Source organism: Zerene cesonia, unplaced genomic scaffold (genome assembly GCF_012273895.1).
Source record: "Zerene cesonia ecotype Mississippi unplaced genomic scaffold, Zerene_cesonia_1.1 Zces_u010, whole genome shotgun sequence".
In the NCBI taxonomy this organism is placed as follows: Eukaryota; Metazoa; Arthropoda; class Insecta; order Lepidoptera; family Pieridae; genus Zerene; species Zerene cesonia.
The window spans coordinates 560,485-576,961 of NW_024045140.1; the positions used below are offsets into that span (position 1 = coordinate 560,485).

The following is a 16,477-nucleotide window of genomic DNA, read 5'->3' on the forward strand; positions in this document are numbered from 1 at the left end:
ATGAAATCTTTACGTATTCTCTGTCTGCGGAGACCATTCCACCACCTGCGCACGTACGCTTCGCCCGCAACTTATTCCCGCGTATGGTGAAGCTTCGGAACGTATTACCAGCTACGGTGTTCCCGAACAATTACGACATTGGGGCCTTCAAGAACAGAGCGTATATTAAGAAATTAAAAACATTTTAACGGATTTTAAACGCGTCACCGTCACGGGGAGACACGCTCGCTGTAAAGTGTTCGAAACGTCGGGTTAATAATATTCTATTTCCTACTAATACTATAAATGCGAATGTTTGTAAGGATGTGTGTGTGTGTGTTTGTTGCTCTTTCACGCAAAAACTACTGATACGATTGCAAATGAAATTCGGTACGTAGACAGCTGGACAACTGGAATAACATATGGACAACTTTTTATCCCGATATTCCAGCTAGTAATAAATAAATCGCGTTTGAAATCCGTTAAAAATTCTTTAATTTCTTAATGTATCTGTATGTCTTCTCGCGTAAAATCAAACACAAGAAAATACTAAGAGCGTATATGACCCTGAAAGGCCGGCAAAGCAATTGTAACACCTCTAGTGTTGCAAGTGTCTATGGGCGGTGGTGACCACTTAACATCAGGTGGCCCATCTGCTCCTTTGCTTGCTCTGCCATAAAAAAAAAATAATTACTTGATTCTGTCGTGAAAGCGTGTTTTATTGTTTCTATGCTCTATGATGTGGGAGTCGAGCGCGTTTCGGCACGAATTGGTGTGGTAGGTACCACACCCATACAGAAATCCGACGAGATATATAGTAGCATGCTACTGTGTTTCGTTCGGTTAGTGGGGGAGCTGGACGCAAGTTTCTTTTTCCTCACCTGTATCAGTTCATTCCTCCCTTCCTTATCCCTTGCCCCTTAAAAGCGGGCATCGCATTCGCAAAGACATCTCGCTTATATATCATCAGGCGAACCACCAGCTCAGTTGTCCGCTATGACATAAAAAAGCATATTTATATTCATTATTAGGAGCTAGGCGCGATAAGGCACAAGGTTGCCTCTTATCAAAACCACTGTGCCAACGTTATCAGAGGCACTATTAAATAATGCTAATATGGGATTAGATTTATCAGCTCGGGTTCGGTGGTTTGGTCATTACCGGCCCCGGAGCAGGTCACCAAATGATTTTAGCCAGAAAGAGTAGCAAGTCAAGCAAAGCCCCCGAAGTAATGGGCACTCATGCTTTGGTCAGTACTTGCCACGAGCAGGTCACCGTGAGGTTTTAGCCAGTAAGAGTCTGGCATGACTTTGCTTCTGCCCCAGAAGTACCGTGAGGTTTTAGCCAGTAAGAGCCACTAATAATCTGGCATAACCTTACTACTGCCCCCGAAGTAGCAGGGCATTCATGTACATATCGTGCTTTGGTCAGTACTCGCCCCGAGCAGGTCACCGTGAGGCCAGTTTAGCCAGTAAGAGCCAGTAATAATCTGGCATAACCTTACTACTGCCCCCGAAGTAGCAGGGCATTTATGTAGATACCATGCTTTGGTCAGTACTCGCCCCGAGCAGGTCTCCGTGAGGTATTAGCCAGTAAGAGTCTGTAAGAGTCTGGCATAATCTTGCTACTGCCCCCCGAAGTAGCAGGGCATTTATGTAGATACCATGCTTTGGTCAGTACTCGCCCCGAGCAGGTCACAGTGAAGTTTTAGCCAGTAAGAGCCAGTAATAATCTGGCATAACCTTACTTCTGCCCCCGAAGTAGCAGGGCAATTATGTAGATACCTTGCTGTGGTCAGTACTCGCCCCGAGCAGGTCACCGTGAGGTTTTAGCCAGTAAGAGCCAGTAATAATCTGGCATGACCCTGCTACTGCCCCCGAAGTAGCAGGGTATTCATGCTGATACCGTGCTTTGGTCATGACTTGCCCCAATCAGGTCACCGTGAGTTTTAGCTAGTCTGTAAGAGTCTGGAATGACCCTGCTACTGGCCCCCGAAGTAGCAGGGCATTTCTGGAGATTCGATGCCTTGGTTCAGTACTTCAGTGCTGAAGCAGGCCACCGTGAGGTTTTAGCCAGTAAGAGTCTGTAGGAGTCTGAATTAATGAAAAATTCTCTATTGAAAATCATCGAAATTGAATAAAAAGTTAGTAAACGATGCACAGAAGGCGCTCTATCCCTGGCAGCGATCTCTACCAGGCAACCCAAATAAGACGAGGAGAGAAAGGAGAGGCTAGAGGCTTGTTCTAATCCTGACTGCGTTTGGAATCTACCCTCCCTGGACTGATGTTCTTATAGTTCACACTGAAAGGATTTTTTTAGAAATCGTACCAGTAGTTCCTGATATAAGCGCGTGTAAACAAACAAACTCTTCAACTTTATCTTATTAGCATAGATTAGATATGATTGCGTAGTTAAGCCCGCCACACACGTAGCTACAATATTGTATTAATATAATTATTATTATATTACGATGTCACACTATCACACTAATGTTATAAATGTGAAAGTTTGTTTGTTTGGATGTTTGTCCGTCAATCACGCTGAAACTGCTCAACGGATGTTGAGGAAATTTAGTATACAGACAGGGTATGAGCTGCATTGGATGATAGGTTACTTTTTATCCCGATTAAATGCTCCCTTGGGATAAAACAGGAATCTTAATATCCGGTTGAAATCGGGAATAGAGTCTAGTATTTTCTTTACAAATATTTAAAACGCATATATAGTAGCGTAACGCACGGCGTCACTCGCGTGGTAACGGATAAAAGTAGCCTATGTGCTAATCCAGACTGTAATCTATCACTGTACCAAATTTCATATAGATACGATGAGCTGTTTATGCGTGAGAGAATAACAAACATCCATCCAATATCTACAAACTTTCGCGTTTATAATATTAGTAGGAAGGATAGGAACAAATTTCATTGCAATCGGTTCAATAGTTTTTGCGTGAAAGAGTAACAAACATCCATCCATCCATCCATCCATACTTACAAACTTTCGCGTTTATAATATTAGTATAGGATTATATTATAGACGCGTGTGCGATGAGCTTTATACGATTACAATTGTTAAGTCAATCCAGAGTAATTGACTGACCGACATGCTAAATACATATCTATTGAGCTGAGCTATATTTAGATGATGAAGTTCTATTAAATAATAGGCTATTGTCGTTTTCTATGCTATTATCTTAGACTAGCTCTCCGCCCGCGGCTTCGTCCGTGTGCAATTCGGTTATATCGCCCGATATGGTAAGGATCCAACTATAATATTATAAACCAGCTGCGCCCCGCGGTTTCACCCGCGTAAGTCCGTATCCCGTAGGAATATCGGGATAAAAAGTTGTCTATATGTTATTCCAGTTGTCCAGCTGTCTACGTACCAAATTTCATTGCAATCGGTTCAGTAGTTTTTGCGTGAAAGAGCAACAAACACACACACACACACACACACACACACACACACACACACACACACACACACACACACACACACACACACACACACACACACACATCCTTACAGACTTTCGCATTTATAATATTAGAATGATTAGTAGGATTTGTCTGTTTGCTTGTGAGTCGGGGAAGTACCACACCCCCTCAGAAGACCGGCGTGAAATTGGCATTCTGCTGTGTTTCGTTCGATGAGTGGGCGAGCTGCAGGCCCAGATCCCTTTCCTCACCTTTCCCGGTCCTTTCTTTCTTCCTCTCGTCGATCGTTTCTTCATCCCTGTCCAATTTGAAGTCGGCAATACATTTGTAGAGGCGCTCGGTCTGCAATGAACCTTATGCCTCTCCAAATATCCACGGGCGGTGGTAGCGCTTACCATCAGGCGACCCACCAGCTCCATTGCCTACGGTGGCATTAAAAATAAAAAAAAAGTGCCGGTCTGAATATCCGAATCGGTCGCACACATCCTGATAGGACTTTGCCTGGCGGATAGATATCTCATGTTGTAAGGCTAGGGTAGGTTGGTACATTTCTCAATGAGAAAGTATTCGAATCGTTCTAAAAATGATTAAATAAAATGCGAGCGAAGTCGTGTGATGTATAGCTAGTGAATATTATTCGAGTGTGTAATTTCATACGGCATACTAGTGATTCACCTTGAATTGTTTGTTGCGTAATTCGATAGTTTAGTAGGTATGTATAATGTTACCCCTCGATGGATGTATCAATTTCGATATGAGTATTAAAATGATTTTTTTTTTGTATTAGACTAGCGCTCAATCACACTTCACACTAATTTTATAAATGGGAAAGTTTGTTTGTTTGTTTGGATGTTTGTCCGTCATTCAAAAATCAGATCAAATCAAAAAATACTTTATTGTGCACCAAATCATACACAAATAAATTCGATAAATAAACTCTATAGAAGCACAACAGGCGGTCTTATCGCTAAAGTAGCGATCTCTTCCAGGCAACCTGGTGGACAAGGAGACGCTATTAATATTTAGTAAAAAAAAAACACACACACATTCACGTTGAAACTACTGAACGGATTTTGATGAAATTTGATATACAGACAGGGTATGAGTTGACTTGGGTGATACTTTCTATCCCGATTAAATGCTCCCTTGGGATAAAACGAGCATCTTGATATAATCATCAATGACACCGAAACGCGGGAAAAGCCGCGGGCGGTAGCTAGTCTACACTTATATTAAAAAGAGGAAGAATTTGTATTTTTGTTTGTTTGTTTGTTAGTAATAGATAAGCTCAAAAACCACTGGACCGATTTTAAAAATTCTTTCACCATTGGAAAGCTGCAAATTCGCTGAGTGACATAGGCTTATATATGTACCACGGGCGAAGCCGGAGCGAACTGCTAGTACATGATATAGGTATATATATATGAACTTTGCTCATGAAGCGCTCTATCTATTACAAAAAATCCCATCAAAATCTGTTGCGTAATTTTAAAAGATCTTAACATTCAGAAATATAAACGGCGGAAATCGACTTTCCCTTATACTATGAGTATGTATTGACTAGCGGTCCGTCCCGGCTTCGCTCGTGGTACATATATAGCCTATAGCCTCCCTCAATAAACGGGCTATCTAACACTGAAAGAATTTTTCAAATCGGACCAGTAGTTGCTGAGATTAGTGCATTCAAACAAACACTTCAGCTTTATAATATTAGTATAGATGCGTTTTGACACAATATGTTAGGAGATTCTACTTTTAACTTAATATTCGAGACGGTTTATCGATTAATGCCATGTTGCGATGTTATCTTGAACCAAACAAACAAACAAACGCATGTATTTATATCTATGTGAAACTAGACAACTGATAAGCACACTTCGATATGTTTTATTCTATAGATGGATAGATAGATACATGTCGTATTTACAATGTAACAAACGGTATGGTTGTAATTTATAAAGTCTTATAAATAATTCATTTATTTATTAATATATATCATTAATTGGTTATATGAAATTGTAGAATACGATTATAGATTAAACACACACATCATCATCAGCCCATATATGTTCCCACTGCTGGGACACAGGCCTGCTATGAGGATTCATACACCACGCTGGCCAAGTGTGGGTTGGCAGATGTCACATGTCGTCGAACTTTTGATTCTTGGACATGCCGGTTTCCTCACGATGTTTTCCTTCACCGTTTTAAGCCGTTAAAAAAATACACACAATAAATGCATAATTTTATAGAAATATCTTAGTATAAAAACTAGCTGCACCCGGCAAACGCTGTTCTGCCTTACTCTTATCCTTTAGTGGTATGAAAAATAGATGTTGGCCGATATTCACACAAAATTTCATAAGAATCGATCCAGCCGTTTCGGAGGAGTTTGGCACTAAAACTGCGACACGAGAATTTTATATATTAGATAATCAAATTGAATAAATACACTTAGAGTTAGTTACTTAGTGTATATTAAGTTATTCATTCATTCATTCATTCAATCTCTCTTTGTTCTGCCGCGTCCCGCCCCGGCCGACCGGGCCGAAAGTACCAGGGGCGCAGAACGCCACGGGAGCATCGGCCGAAACAATAACGGGTTCGCCGACCCCCCCGAGACGTCGAGACGTCTAGGTGCACGACCTTCGATGCCCGAAGGTGATTTCTGTACGTGTTATGTTGTGGCTGGATATTAAACGCTTCGCTCGTCATGTTGCCCTGGTACTTTCGTTTGTGGAGATATCGCTTATTTTGAGAAAGTTTGTTTGGGTGACAGACAGACGGACCTTCTAATAGATCTTCTTATCTTATCTTAATATATATAAATCTCGTGTCACATTGTTTGTCCTCAATGAACTCCTAAACCACTTAACCGATTATAATAAAATTCGCACACCATGTGCAGTTCGATCCAACTTGAGAGATAGGATAGTTTAAATAATTTTAATTACGATTAATGACAACTCGGGCGGAGCCGGGGCGAACAGCTAGTAATATATAAAATTCTCCAGTCACAATGTTCGTTTCTATCCTTCAAAGGACTGGTAGATAAACATTAAATATATATAGAGACAGGGTCTTATCACTATAAGCGATCTCACCCAGGCAACCCGCAAGAGAGGATAAAAATTAAGTGTTATACAATAATAATTATGGATTGAGAAATTGTTATAGTTGACAGAATTTTCCGAGACAGCTATAAGCGTAAAACTTGAGAACGGCTCGACCAATACGGCTGAGTTTTTTTTAAACATTCATCATACAAGGCACAGGGAAGGTTCTTTACAGAGCGACAACGTATCACGGGTAAAGCCAGGGCGGAACACTAGTAGTATATATTACATGAGTACAATTTTTATACTACTGTTTCTGTAATAAATAAATAAATAAATAAAAAAAAAAGGTGTGTGTGCGATTCACACACGATAGAAGTGAAACTTCAGTAATACGACAAAAGAATGAGATGAATATATATAAAATATAAAATAGTATGTATATTTCTGTCTCACTCTTTGCCGGCTTCGTTCGACACATTTTTGTATTTGCGTCTCTTACCTGTCGTTTTTCCGTTGCATCAGGTTTGAAACGATTCTAAAGAAGTTTCACTTCAAAAATAAATAAATATATAACATTAAGGTAATACTAGCTGCGCGCCGCGGTTTCACCCGCGTAAGTCCGTATCTCGTAGGAATATCGGGATAAAAAGTTGCCTATATGTTATTCCAGTTGTCCAGCTGTCTACGTGCCAAATTTCATTGCAATCGGTTCAGTAGTTTTTGCGTGAAAAAGTAACAAACATACATACACACATCCTTACAAACTTTCGCATTTATAATATTAGTAGGATTGACACGCTACGGGGACAATGGAGTGCAAGCTGTGCAAGCTAACCGTTCGCTGTTTATGATGCCCTGGTACTGGCGATGACAGTGACTTAACGTATGTATTGTGTGTGTATGACTAGTGTGAGCCCGTGGCTTTGTGTTATTTACAGGGGGCGGTTATATCAGACTATAATGTATCTATCTATCTATCCGCTTGCAAAATTTCAGCAATATCGATAGAGTAATTTTTTTGTATACATGGTCAGCAACAGAACGAACCTTCAGATGAAACTTCTGCTTATAATGAATAGTTATCGAAATCCGTTGAGCCGTTTTTTAGTGAACCATATAAATATTTGTATGATTGGGTTTCTGTGATTTTTGCTTTCCTTACTTTTTGTAAGCTTTTAATATAAATATTCATTTTCCATATCACTACAATATAGTATATAGTAAAGTCGCTGCCCGCGTCTTTCCCTATGTATGTATGTATATATGTAGGCTTAGATCTTTAAAACGGCACAACAGATTTTGATGGGTTTATAATAATATGTATTAAACTACTCTGAATTTAAAATCATTTGATTAAATATAAATTAATTTAGATGCGCAAAAAGGCTGACCTTGAATATATTATGATATATACTAAGCCTTTTATTTAATGCTATATACGTCAATGCTATAATTTAGTATTGATATAACTATAAAATGCGAAAAGACAAACAAACATTTAGTGCGCTAATTTATGGCCTAAACCGCCATAAATTTATGACCCTACTGAGAAATGTGAGGAAAAGGAATCGGGCCTCCTGACATATTGAAAATCTTCAGCATATGTTTAATTATTTCATACATAGATTAGTTATTATGTAGTAATTTTGTTAAAGTTTAAATAGATAACGTCATCGAATAAATAAAAAAAACTACCACTCGTACGAAGAATAAAGGAAATGAAACGAACTTTTTAAATGTTTCCAATCACACATTCCAAATTTAAATCTACCCCAAATGAAATCTATTCGAATTCCGAATTCCAAATTCGAAATTCGCACGGTCAACGCACGCGCGGCTCATTCGTCATCTGACCTTCGTCGGGGAACGTTCGTGTGATAAACTCTTGATTTCATATCGTAATAATAATGTTTACACTTGCTCAACTTGGATGATAAATGTATTGTAGTGTGATTTATTTAAATGTATGCATCGTGTTGCATACAAGCGGCTTACCCCCGGTTTGGGTTAAAAGCAATTTTTTTTTTGAAGTAGGTATTTTTAATCAAAAATCGAAACAGCTTTCAAATTGTCCGAAATAAACCGAATTTATCAGTTCAGCCAGCCGAAAGTTCTGTGGTTATAAACACAAACAAAGATAAATGTAATCGAATTAAGCACTCCATTTTTTTGAAGTTGGTAGAAAATATCGATCAGAAACAATGAACTGTCTATCTGATTTTAAATTAATTTATAAAATGGGTTAAGAAGTACATATTCGTGTAGACTAGACTAACTTGTTTATGTAGACAGAATCGATGTAAGTACTTATGGGAGATAAAAAGCCGGTGGTTAATGTTAAAACTGTATATAATGACGATTCGAAAGTGCTTCTATATGAAGTCTAATTGAATAAATAAATGTTTGAGTTTGATAATGCGTCATATTGAAGACACTTAAGAAGCACTTAAGAAGGTTAAAATATTGAAGACGAATCCTACTAATATAATAAATGCGAAAGTTTGTAAGGATGTGTATGTGTTTGATGCTCTTTCACGCAAAAACTACTCATCCGATTGCAATGAAATTCGGTACGTAGACAGCTGGACAACTGGATTAAGATATAGGCAACTTTTCATCTCGATATTCCTACGGGATACGGACTTACGCGGGTGAAACCGCAGGCCACAGCTAGTTCACGATAATATCATTAAGTACTCATCGCTAGAGCTCGAAGTCTCGCCCCTTTGATGAGTCATAGGTTATTTTTTTTAACGTGAACTTATCATACAACAAAGAAGTTATTGTTAGTTGATTTGTTTGTTATCTTAATTAACTTAGAGATGTCTATGTATGCTTATTGTGTCGTGGGACTAGCTGCGCCCCGCGGTACCACCCGCGTAAGGCGGTAGTCGGTTCGAAAGTAGTTTATAATTTTCTCAAAAATTATTATTATCACGATGCAAAAGCATAGTTTATGACTTCATTTTCGTTTTAATCAAATTTATATGAATTTTATTTTAATTTTATTAATATTGAAACGATAAAATACGATGCATTCAACTTATCTCTGAAATAGTGTCATCACTTTACAGTAAACCTTTCGATTGATCCTCCTTCCTTATACGAAATCGGTTAGAAAACACTAGGAAATCATAAAGCAATGAATGACGTCGTAGGCCAAAATAGTCGTTGCGTGTACCAGGGGCCCACGTGCACGGAAGGGAAGAGGTGGTTGTTGGCAATTGGTCAAAAATATTGCATTCGCAGCGTGCATATTGCATTGTGTAAATACATTATTTTAGATTGTGTGCATATCGTCTTGAAGAAAAACATTAAAATATACATCAACTTATGTATCTAAATTACATGTAGGTTTTTAGTAGGCTTTACCAGCATTTAAAATGGAAATAAAAATTTTATATACAACTACAAATATTGAAATTTAATATAATTAGCTTAAGGCATTCAAATGAAATGAAATTCTTTATTGCCTATAAAAAAAAGAAAGAAAAACTGAACATCACATTAAGTAAGCAAAAGGCGGCCTTATCGCTAGGTAGCGATCTCTACCAGGCAACCCTTAAGGTAACAGGAAAAAAGAATATATAAGATAGTGAGTGGGTGAGCAAAAATATAGGTGTGATTGATAGGGGGAAGGCGGGTGTTAGAAAGAGAGAGTGCTGATAGGTTAGAAAGAGAGAGTATCTTGGTACCCTGTATGTATGAATTTAGTTGCGGACAGCAGAGCTGGTGATTCGCCTGCTGGTAAGGCATTAACAGAGCAGAGGTAGTGCCCCTGCGAATTCGCTGTCCGCATTTATGGGGAAAAGAAAAGAACGATTAAAAACAGACCTCCTCCAGGCTCCCCCACTCACCGTACGAAACACAGTAGCATGCTACTATTTCACTAGGGTCTGCTGTGGGTGTGTAGTGCTTCCCCCGGTGCGTGCTGACGCAATTCGTGCCGAATCGTGCTCGACTACCACATATTTTAGTTTGCACGAAAAGCGAGTGCAGCTATACGTTATGACAGACAATGGAGATATACAGACATGGCACCGCGGTCTCTTTCTAAACATCGGACGTTGTCTATTCCTATATTTTCTCAACATTTTTAAGAAGAACAACTGGTTTACACTAGTGAATACTAGTTTAAACCAGTTATATTAAGAAGAACTGGTTTACACTAGTGAATACTAGTTTAAACCAGTTATTCTATTCGATTTATGAAATTCTTAAAATGTTTGAAAAGGCTACAGGGAAAATTTAATACGCCACCCTATTTATTACTAAGGCTTAGCTGTTTGTCCGTCTGTCATAATCGTGAAAATTCATTGGACAGTGGAAAATTTCTGAGATGCCGCTTCAATAAAAAAAAAAATCAATATTAAGCATTCGTTGGCACTATCATACATTGGATGGGTGACCAATTTGTTATGGAGTTGCTCTTTGATTATTTACAGTGTATGTTATCCGTCGCGCGATCGACACGCACTTGACCGAATTTATTTGTAATTTCTCTGTTATAGGTTATTGTTTCTATTTTCTTTGTTATAGGCTATTGTTTATATTTTCTTTTTCAAAACAGTGCTATAGCGATGCGTTGTGTTTTTTTTTATTTATTTTTCTCCTTGTAACTCGTACGAAACGCAACAAAAACACTCATCGATTTACATTATCGGAACAAAGACTGCGCGCGCGCACCGCGTCACGTTCGCCCTTCACCTCCCCCAATGAGGTTACCGTTTTGTGTGTACAGACAAACAAACACGTCTGGCAAGTGGCAATGTGTGTGTGTCTATATAGTTTATGTAGGTGTTTCCTTTGTTTCTGGGATTATTGGTTATCTCAATATTACGATTTCTGGATATACCCTCATTGGCAATTTCCAATCGTTATTCCATACATTTAGAGTTTGGTTCTCGCGATAGAAACCTGTCTATGTCGATGCTATCTTAATTTTTTTATATATAGGTCAAATAATATACCCAGTCTGGGATTTTGCTATTGTATACTATTGTATCGTAACAAGCTGTTCGCCCCGGCTTCGCCCGTGGTTCCTACATAGCCTAGCACAGCACCGCGCGAACAACGCCGCGGGTTACAGCTAGCGCTACGATAATTATACACACCAAGTATTAAGTGTTAAACAAAACCAGTTCGAGTTAATTAAGTGAAATCGGACGTGTACGTACGGAGGCACGCGAAACGGGCGGATTGGAGTGGCTGGCACCTACCTACCTGCCACTCCGTGTCGGTCACGTACCGTGTATCGTGACGTCTGAGTCATTCAGTCAGCGTTGCGGGCACTAGTCAACAACGGGCATTGTGACAGCTTGAATTTATTACACTGTAGTTAGTTATAATGCCTTAATATGTCACGGAGGCCTAAGATATAACATCCTAGAGCATTATATGCTAACTGCTCCCCCCCCCCACTTTTGGTTAAAAGAAAACGAGTGAATTTCTAAGTTGTACTTAAATTGATCCGTTTCGGAAGAGAAAACGAAGTGGAAAAAGGCAAGAGAGAATTGAAAATCTTCCATAGCATCAGCCATTTTCAAAATGCCCCAAAAATACAACGTGCAATTGTTATGAATTTGACCAATCTTTCTATTTTAATAATTTATCGTCTATGCGTCTGTAGAACTCGGGGATCACGTAATACGACGGTGAAGGAAAGAAAGGAAGAAAGAAAGACAGAAAATACGTTTACACACAAACACACAAACACATACAGGACAGGACAGGATACATACATGAAGGAATTCTCGAAATCCATCTAGTAGTTCCTGAGATAAGCGGCGTTCAAACATAAATAAAGATATGTAGACCTAACAATCAACAAAACACTAGCGGTGGATTTAATGAGGTACTTACAAATAACTTCACTGTCCGGATGTATATAGAGGTAGACACAGTAACCGGGGTAATATGGTAATTACGTTAATTACTCATGTACTCGATACCAAGAAGCGTTTGTTTGTTTAAATGCGCTAATCGCAGGAACTACTTGACCGATGTCTAAAATGCTTTCATCTTTGGATGTGTACGTGGTCTCTGAATGCTGTAGGCTATGACATGAAATAGGCGTCACATAGTAGGTTTAAAAGATCCACACTGTGTTTGGTTCGGTGAGTGTGGGAGCCGGAGGCGCGTATCCTTTTCCTTACCTTTCCCAGTCCTTTATCCCCCTCAATCCTTACTTCATTCCACACCTATCAGAGCCGGCAATTCACTTGCAGATGCGTAAGGCTTCTGTAAATGCTCATGGGCAGTGGTAGCGCTTACCATCAGGCGAACCACCAGCTCTTTTACCGATATTGTCATAAAAAAAAAACAAAATAACGTCGTGTACGTCTCAAGAATTATTTTCTTTCTTCTTTCTTTCTTTCTTTTGCTTTCTTTCTTCTTAAGAAATTAATGAAGAGCCACATGCACTTCTCGGTCGTTCGCTTTCCATTCGTCATAAGTATTTGAAACAGTTTCCGCTAGTGTCGGCCAAAATACGTCTGCGTAGGGTTGTCAGCGATTACAATAAACTTCATTATAATGGATCTTTATTTCCTCAAATGTGTGCTACAATGGATGTTTAAACAAGGAAGCCGGAGGTCTATACCATTTTCCTTACCTTCAAGTAACGCCTCTGTGAAGTGTTCACGAGTAATGGATGGTCGCTTACCATCAGACGATCCACCAGCTCCATTGCCAGCTGTTACAAAAAGAACAGTGTTGTATGTAGGGGCTGGGTGGAGACATAAACTGTATGTTTGTTACTGGTATAAACACCATTTTAAGTGGTTATAGGGTTAACTTATCGACGTGATATTTATTTTTAGTCTGTGATTAGCGTGTGGCATTTTCATGATTAAAACTGTATTTTTAACAATTATTTATGTTTGAAAGTAGTAGTTTGTAGTTAGATTGTCAGTGAATAACGACGCATCTTCGAAGGCACAGTCTCGAATCCTTGACGTCACAACGATTCCATGACGTGACGCGTTGCACATGCACCGTGCGCGCCGCGCGTTCAATATTCTGCGCCCACGCATCGCTTGTTTACGTTCGATATTCGAAAATAGTCCGTGTAAGTACTCAGTCTCGCTCGGACGCTCGGCGCGTGCGGACGCGCGGGCGGTGCACTCACGCGTGTTATTATTTTATACGTTCAAAAATCGAACGTTGCGTTCGCGTGTTGTACATTGTGCGCAGTTGTTGTGCTATCGTTTGTTACTTGTTACTTGTTACGTGCCAAAAATGTACGAGCCAAAGAGTGTGACGGTCGATGAACTGGGTAATTAATTATTTGATGCGTGATTTTTATTGTTTAGCCGTTGTAATAAATCGCGGTTAAAATGCGGTTCGCATGTTGTGCTGTGATGGTTGTTTTGTATCACGTCTATGCGACGTTGTGTTTGTAAACATGGGGACCGGTTTATCTTGTTCGATGTCTAGAAAGCTCGCGTATGATAGATGATAGATGTTTTCGTGCTCGTGGTGTTGACGGAAACTGGATGGACAACAACGCGTATTTCGCAATGTTTTGTATTGTTTTATTGTTTACTAGCTGCGCCCCGCGGTTTCACCCGCGTAAGTCCGTATCCCGCAAGAATATATATGGGATAAAAAGTTGCCTATATGCTATTCCAGTTGTCCAGCTGTGTACGTACCAAATTTCATTGCAATCGGTTCAGTAGCGTTTGCGTGAAAGAGCAACAAACACACACACACATCCTTACAAACTTTCGCATTTATAGTATTAGTAGGAATAGTAGGATTAGTAGGAAATAGGATTAGTAGGATTAATTTAAATTCAGATGCTTTGTGTTAGCTGTAGTTATTTGGAGTATTACTCTTTTAGAAGTTGTATAGTTACATTTTGATGGTGTTAGGCTCTGAATTTTGTTTGTTCCTTACTAGCTTTTCGCCCGGGACTTCGCTCGCGTAGTCTAAGGTTCACATACACAGTTCACAGTTTTACGCGGATAGTTCGGATCTCCGGGATAAAAAATGTCCTCTGTCCTTTCTCACACTATGTCTGCACCAAATGTCATCCAAATCGCTTCAGCGGTTTAAGCGTGAAGGAGATACTGGCAGATTGACAGACTTATTTTCGCATATTATAGCGATACGATTTAGTGGGGCAGATGTGGCGTGGGTCCCAGTCCCCACTGTGGGCTATAAATGTACCCACATACAACCAATTTATTCCTTTGTCTCTTTGCACACAACGCCTCCGAGGAGCTCGTGATAATAGCGATTAAACATTGTATACAATGTAATCACTTTGTTGTAGTGTTTCCTGACGTAGGTTTAAATGTATAGATAGTAATAGCTGCGCCCCGCGGTTTCACCCGCATAAGTCCGTATCCCGTTGAAATATCGGGATAGGAAGTTGCCTATGTGTTATTCCAATAGTCCAGCTATGTACGTATCAAATTTTATTGCAATCGGTTCAGTAGGTTTTTGCGTGAAAAAGTAACAAACACACATGCATCCTTACAAACTTTTGCATTCATAATATAAGTAGGAAGGATATATAAGTAGGAAGTAGCATTAGTAGGAAGGAAGGATGGGATTAATTATATTAATTAAATAAAATATTATAAATGCGAAAGTTTGTAATGTGTATGTGTGTGTTTGTTGCTCTTTCACGCAAAATCTACTGAACCGATTGCAACGAAATTAGATACGTAGAGAGCTGGACAACTGGAATAACACATAGACAACTTTTTATCCCGATGTTCCTACGGGATACGGACTTACGCGGTTAAAACCGCGCGGCGCAGCTAGTTATTTATTAATGTATCCCCAATAAGAATGCTGTCTCGACCGGTTCGCCCTTAAGCGGATTACAATAATGGTTCTAGGTTTCCCGCCTTTTAGCTTAGCCATTTAAGTGTACTTGTTGCCCGACTGTGCGGGGGAGGGTTATGTTTTCAACCGACTTAAGAGATGGGATCAATTAAATGTATTTTTATTGTTATTTTTGTGTTTGTTACGATTTAAATATGTTCGCTATATATATACAACTAGCTGCACCCGGCATACGCTGTTCTGCCTTACTCTTATCATTTTTGGGTACGAAAAATAGATGTTGGCCGATTCTCATTGATACCGGAAAAGCGCAAAAAATTTCATCAAAATCGGTCAAGCCGTTCCGGAGGAGTATGACAACGGAAACTGTGACACGAGAATTTTATATATTAGATTATGTCTTTGTTTCAAGAAACTATAATATTCCTGTTATATGGCTAATATGATGAAGTCCATTTTTGAAATTTCTTTCTTGCTTCACCGTCTGAGTGTTTGCTGTTCACCTTTCTTTGTGACGCCATAAGCGGGCAACTGAGCTGGTGGTTCGCCTGATGGTAAGCGATCACCACCGCCCGTGAACAGAGCATAGGTGGTGTCTCGGCGAATGCGTTGCTGGCTTTTAAGGGGTAAGGGATAAGGATAGGATTGACGACTGGAAAGAAGGAATGGACTGGGAAGGGTGAGGAAAAGGAAAAGGGCCTGTGGCTCCCCCACTCACTGTACGAAACACAGTGGCAACTAATTTATGACCGTCTCCCATAGGGGTGTGGGACCCCGGTGCAAGTTGACACAAGACACATAAACATTCCTTTTAATTCGCTTTATTTATTAAGAACAACTTCATCAAAATCTGTTGCGTAGTTCTATAGATAATATACTATAGCCACGTAGTGATGTAAAATTAACTCAATTAGCTCGATGCGTCAGACATCCGGTTTTATGATAATAAAAAAAAAACAATTAATAAAAGAGGTGTGTGTAGGAGTCACACTAGATAGAAGTGAAACTTCAGTAAATCCACAAAAGAATGAGATGAATATATATATAAAATATAAAATAGTGTGTATATTTCTGTCTCACTCTTTGCCGGCTTCATTCTACACATTTTTGTATTTGCTTCTCTTACCTGTCGTTTTTTCCGTTGCATCAGCTTTGACAATCGCAACGATTCTATAGAAGTTTCACTTCGAAAAAAAAAAAATC

General features: G+C 39.4%; 1 protein-coding gene across 1 annotated transcript in view; it reads left to right on the plus strand.

Moving 5' to 3' along the window:
* Positions 1-1,162: 1,162 nt before the first annotated feature.
* The window catches only part of LOC119839220 (NIP3 homolog), a 25,437-nt gene continuing 10,122 nt past the window's right edge, over positions 1,163-16,477 (plus strand). The window contains exon 1 of the mRNA XM_038365438.1: positions 1,163-1,255. Coding sequence (XP_038221366.1) covers positions 1,163-1,255 — 93 coding nt within the window. The remainder of the gene's footprint in view (positions 1,256-16,477) is intronic.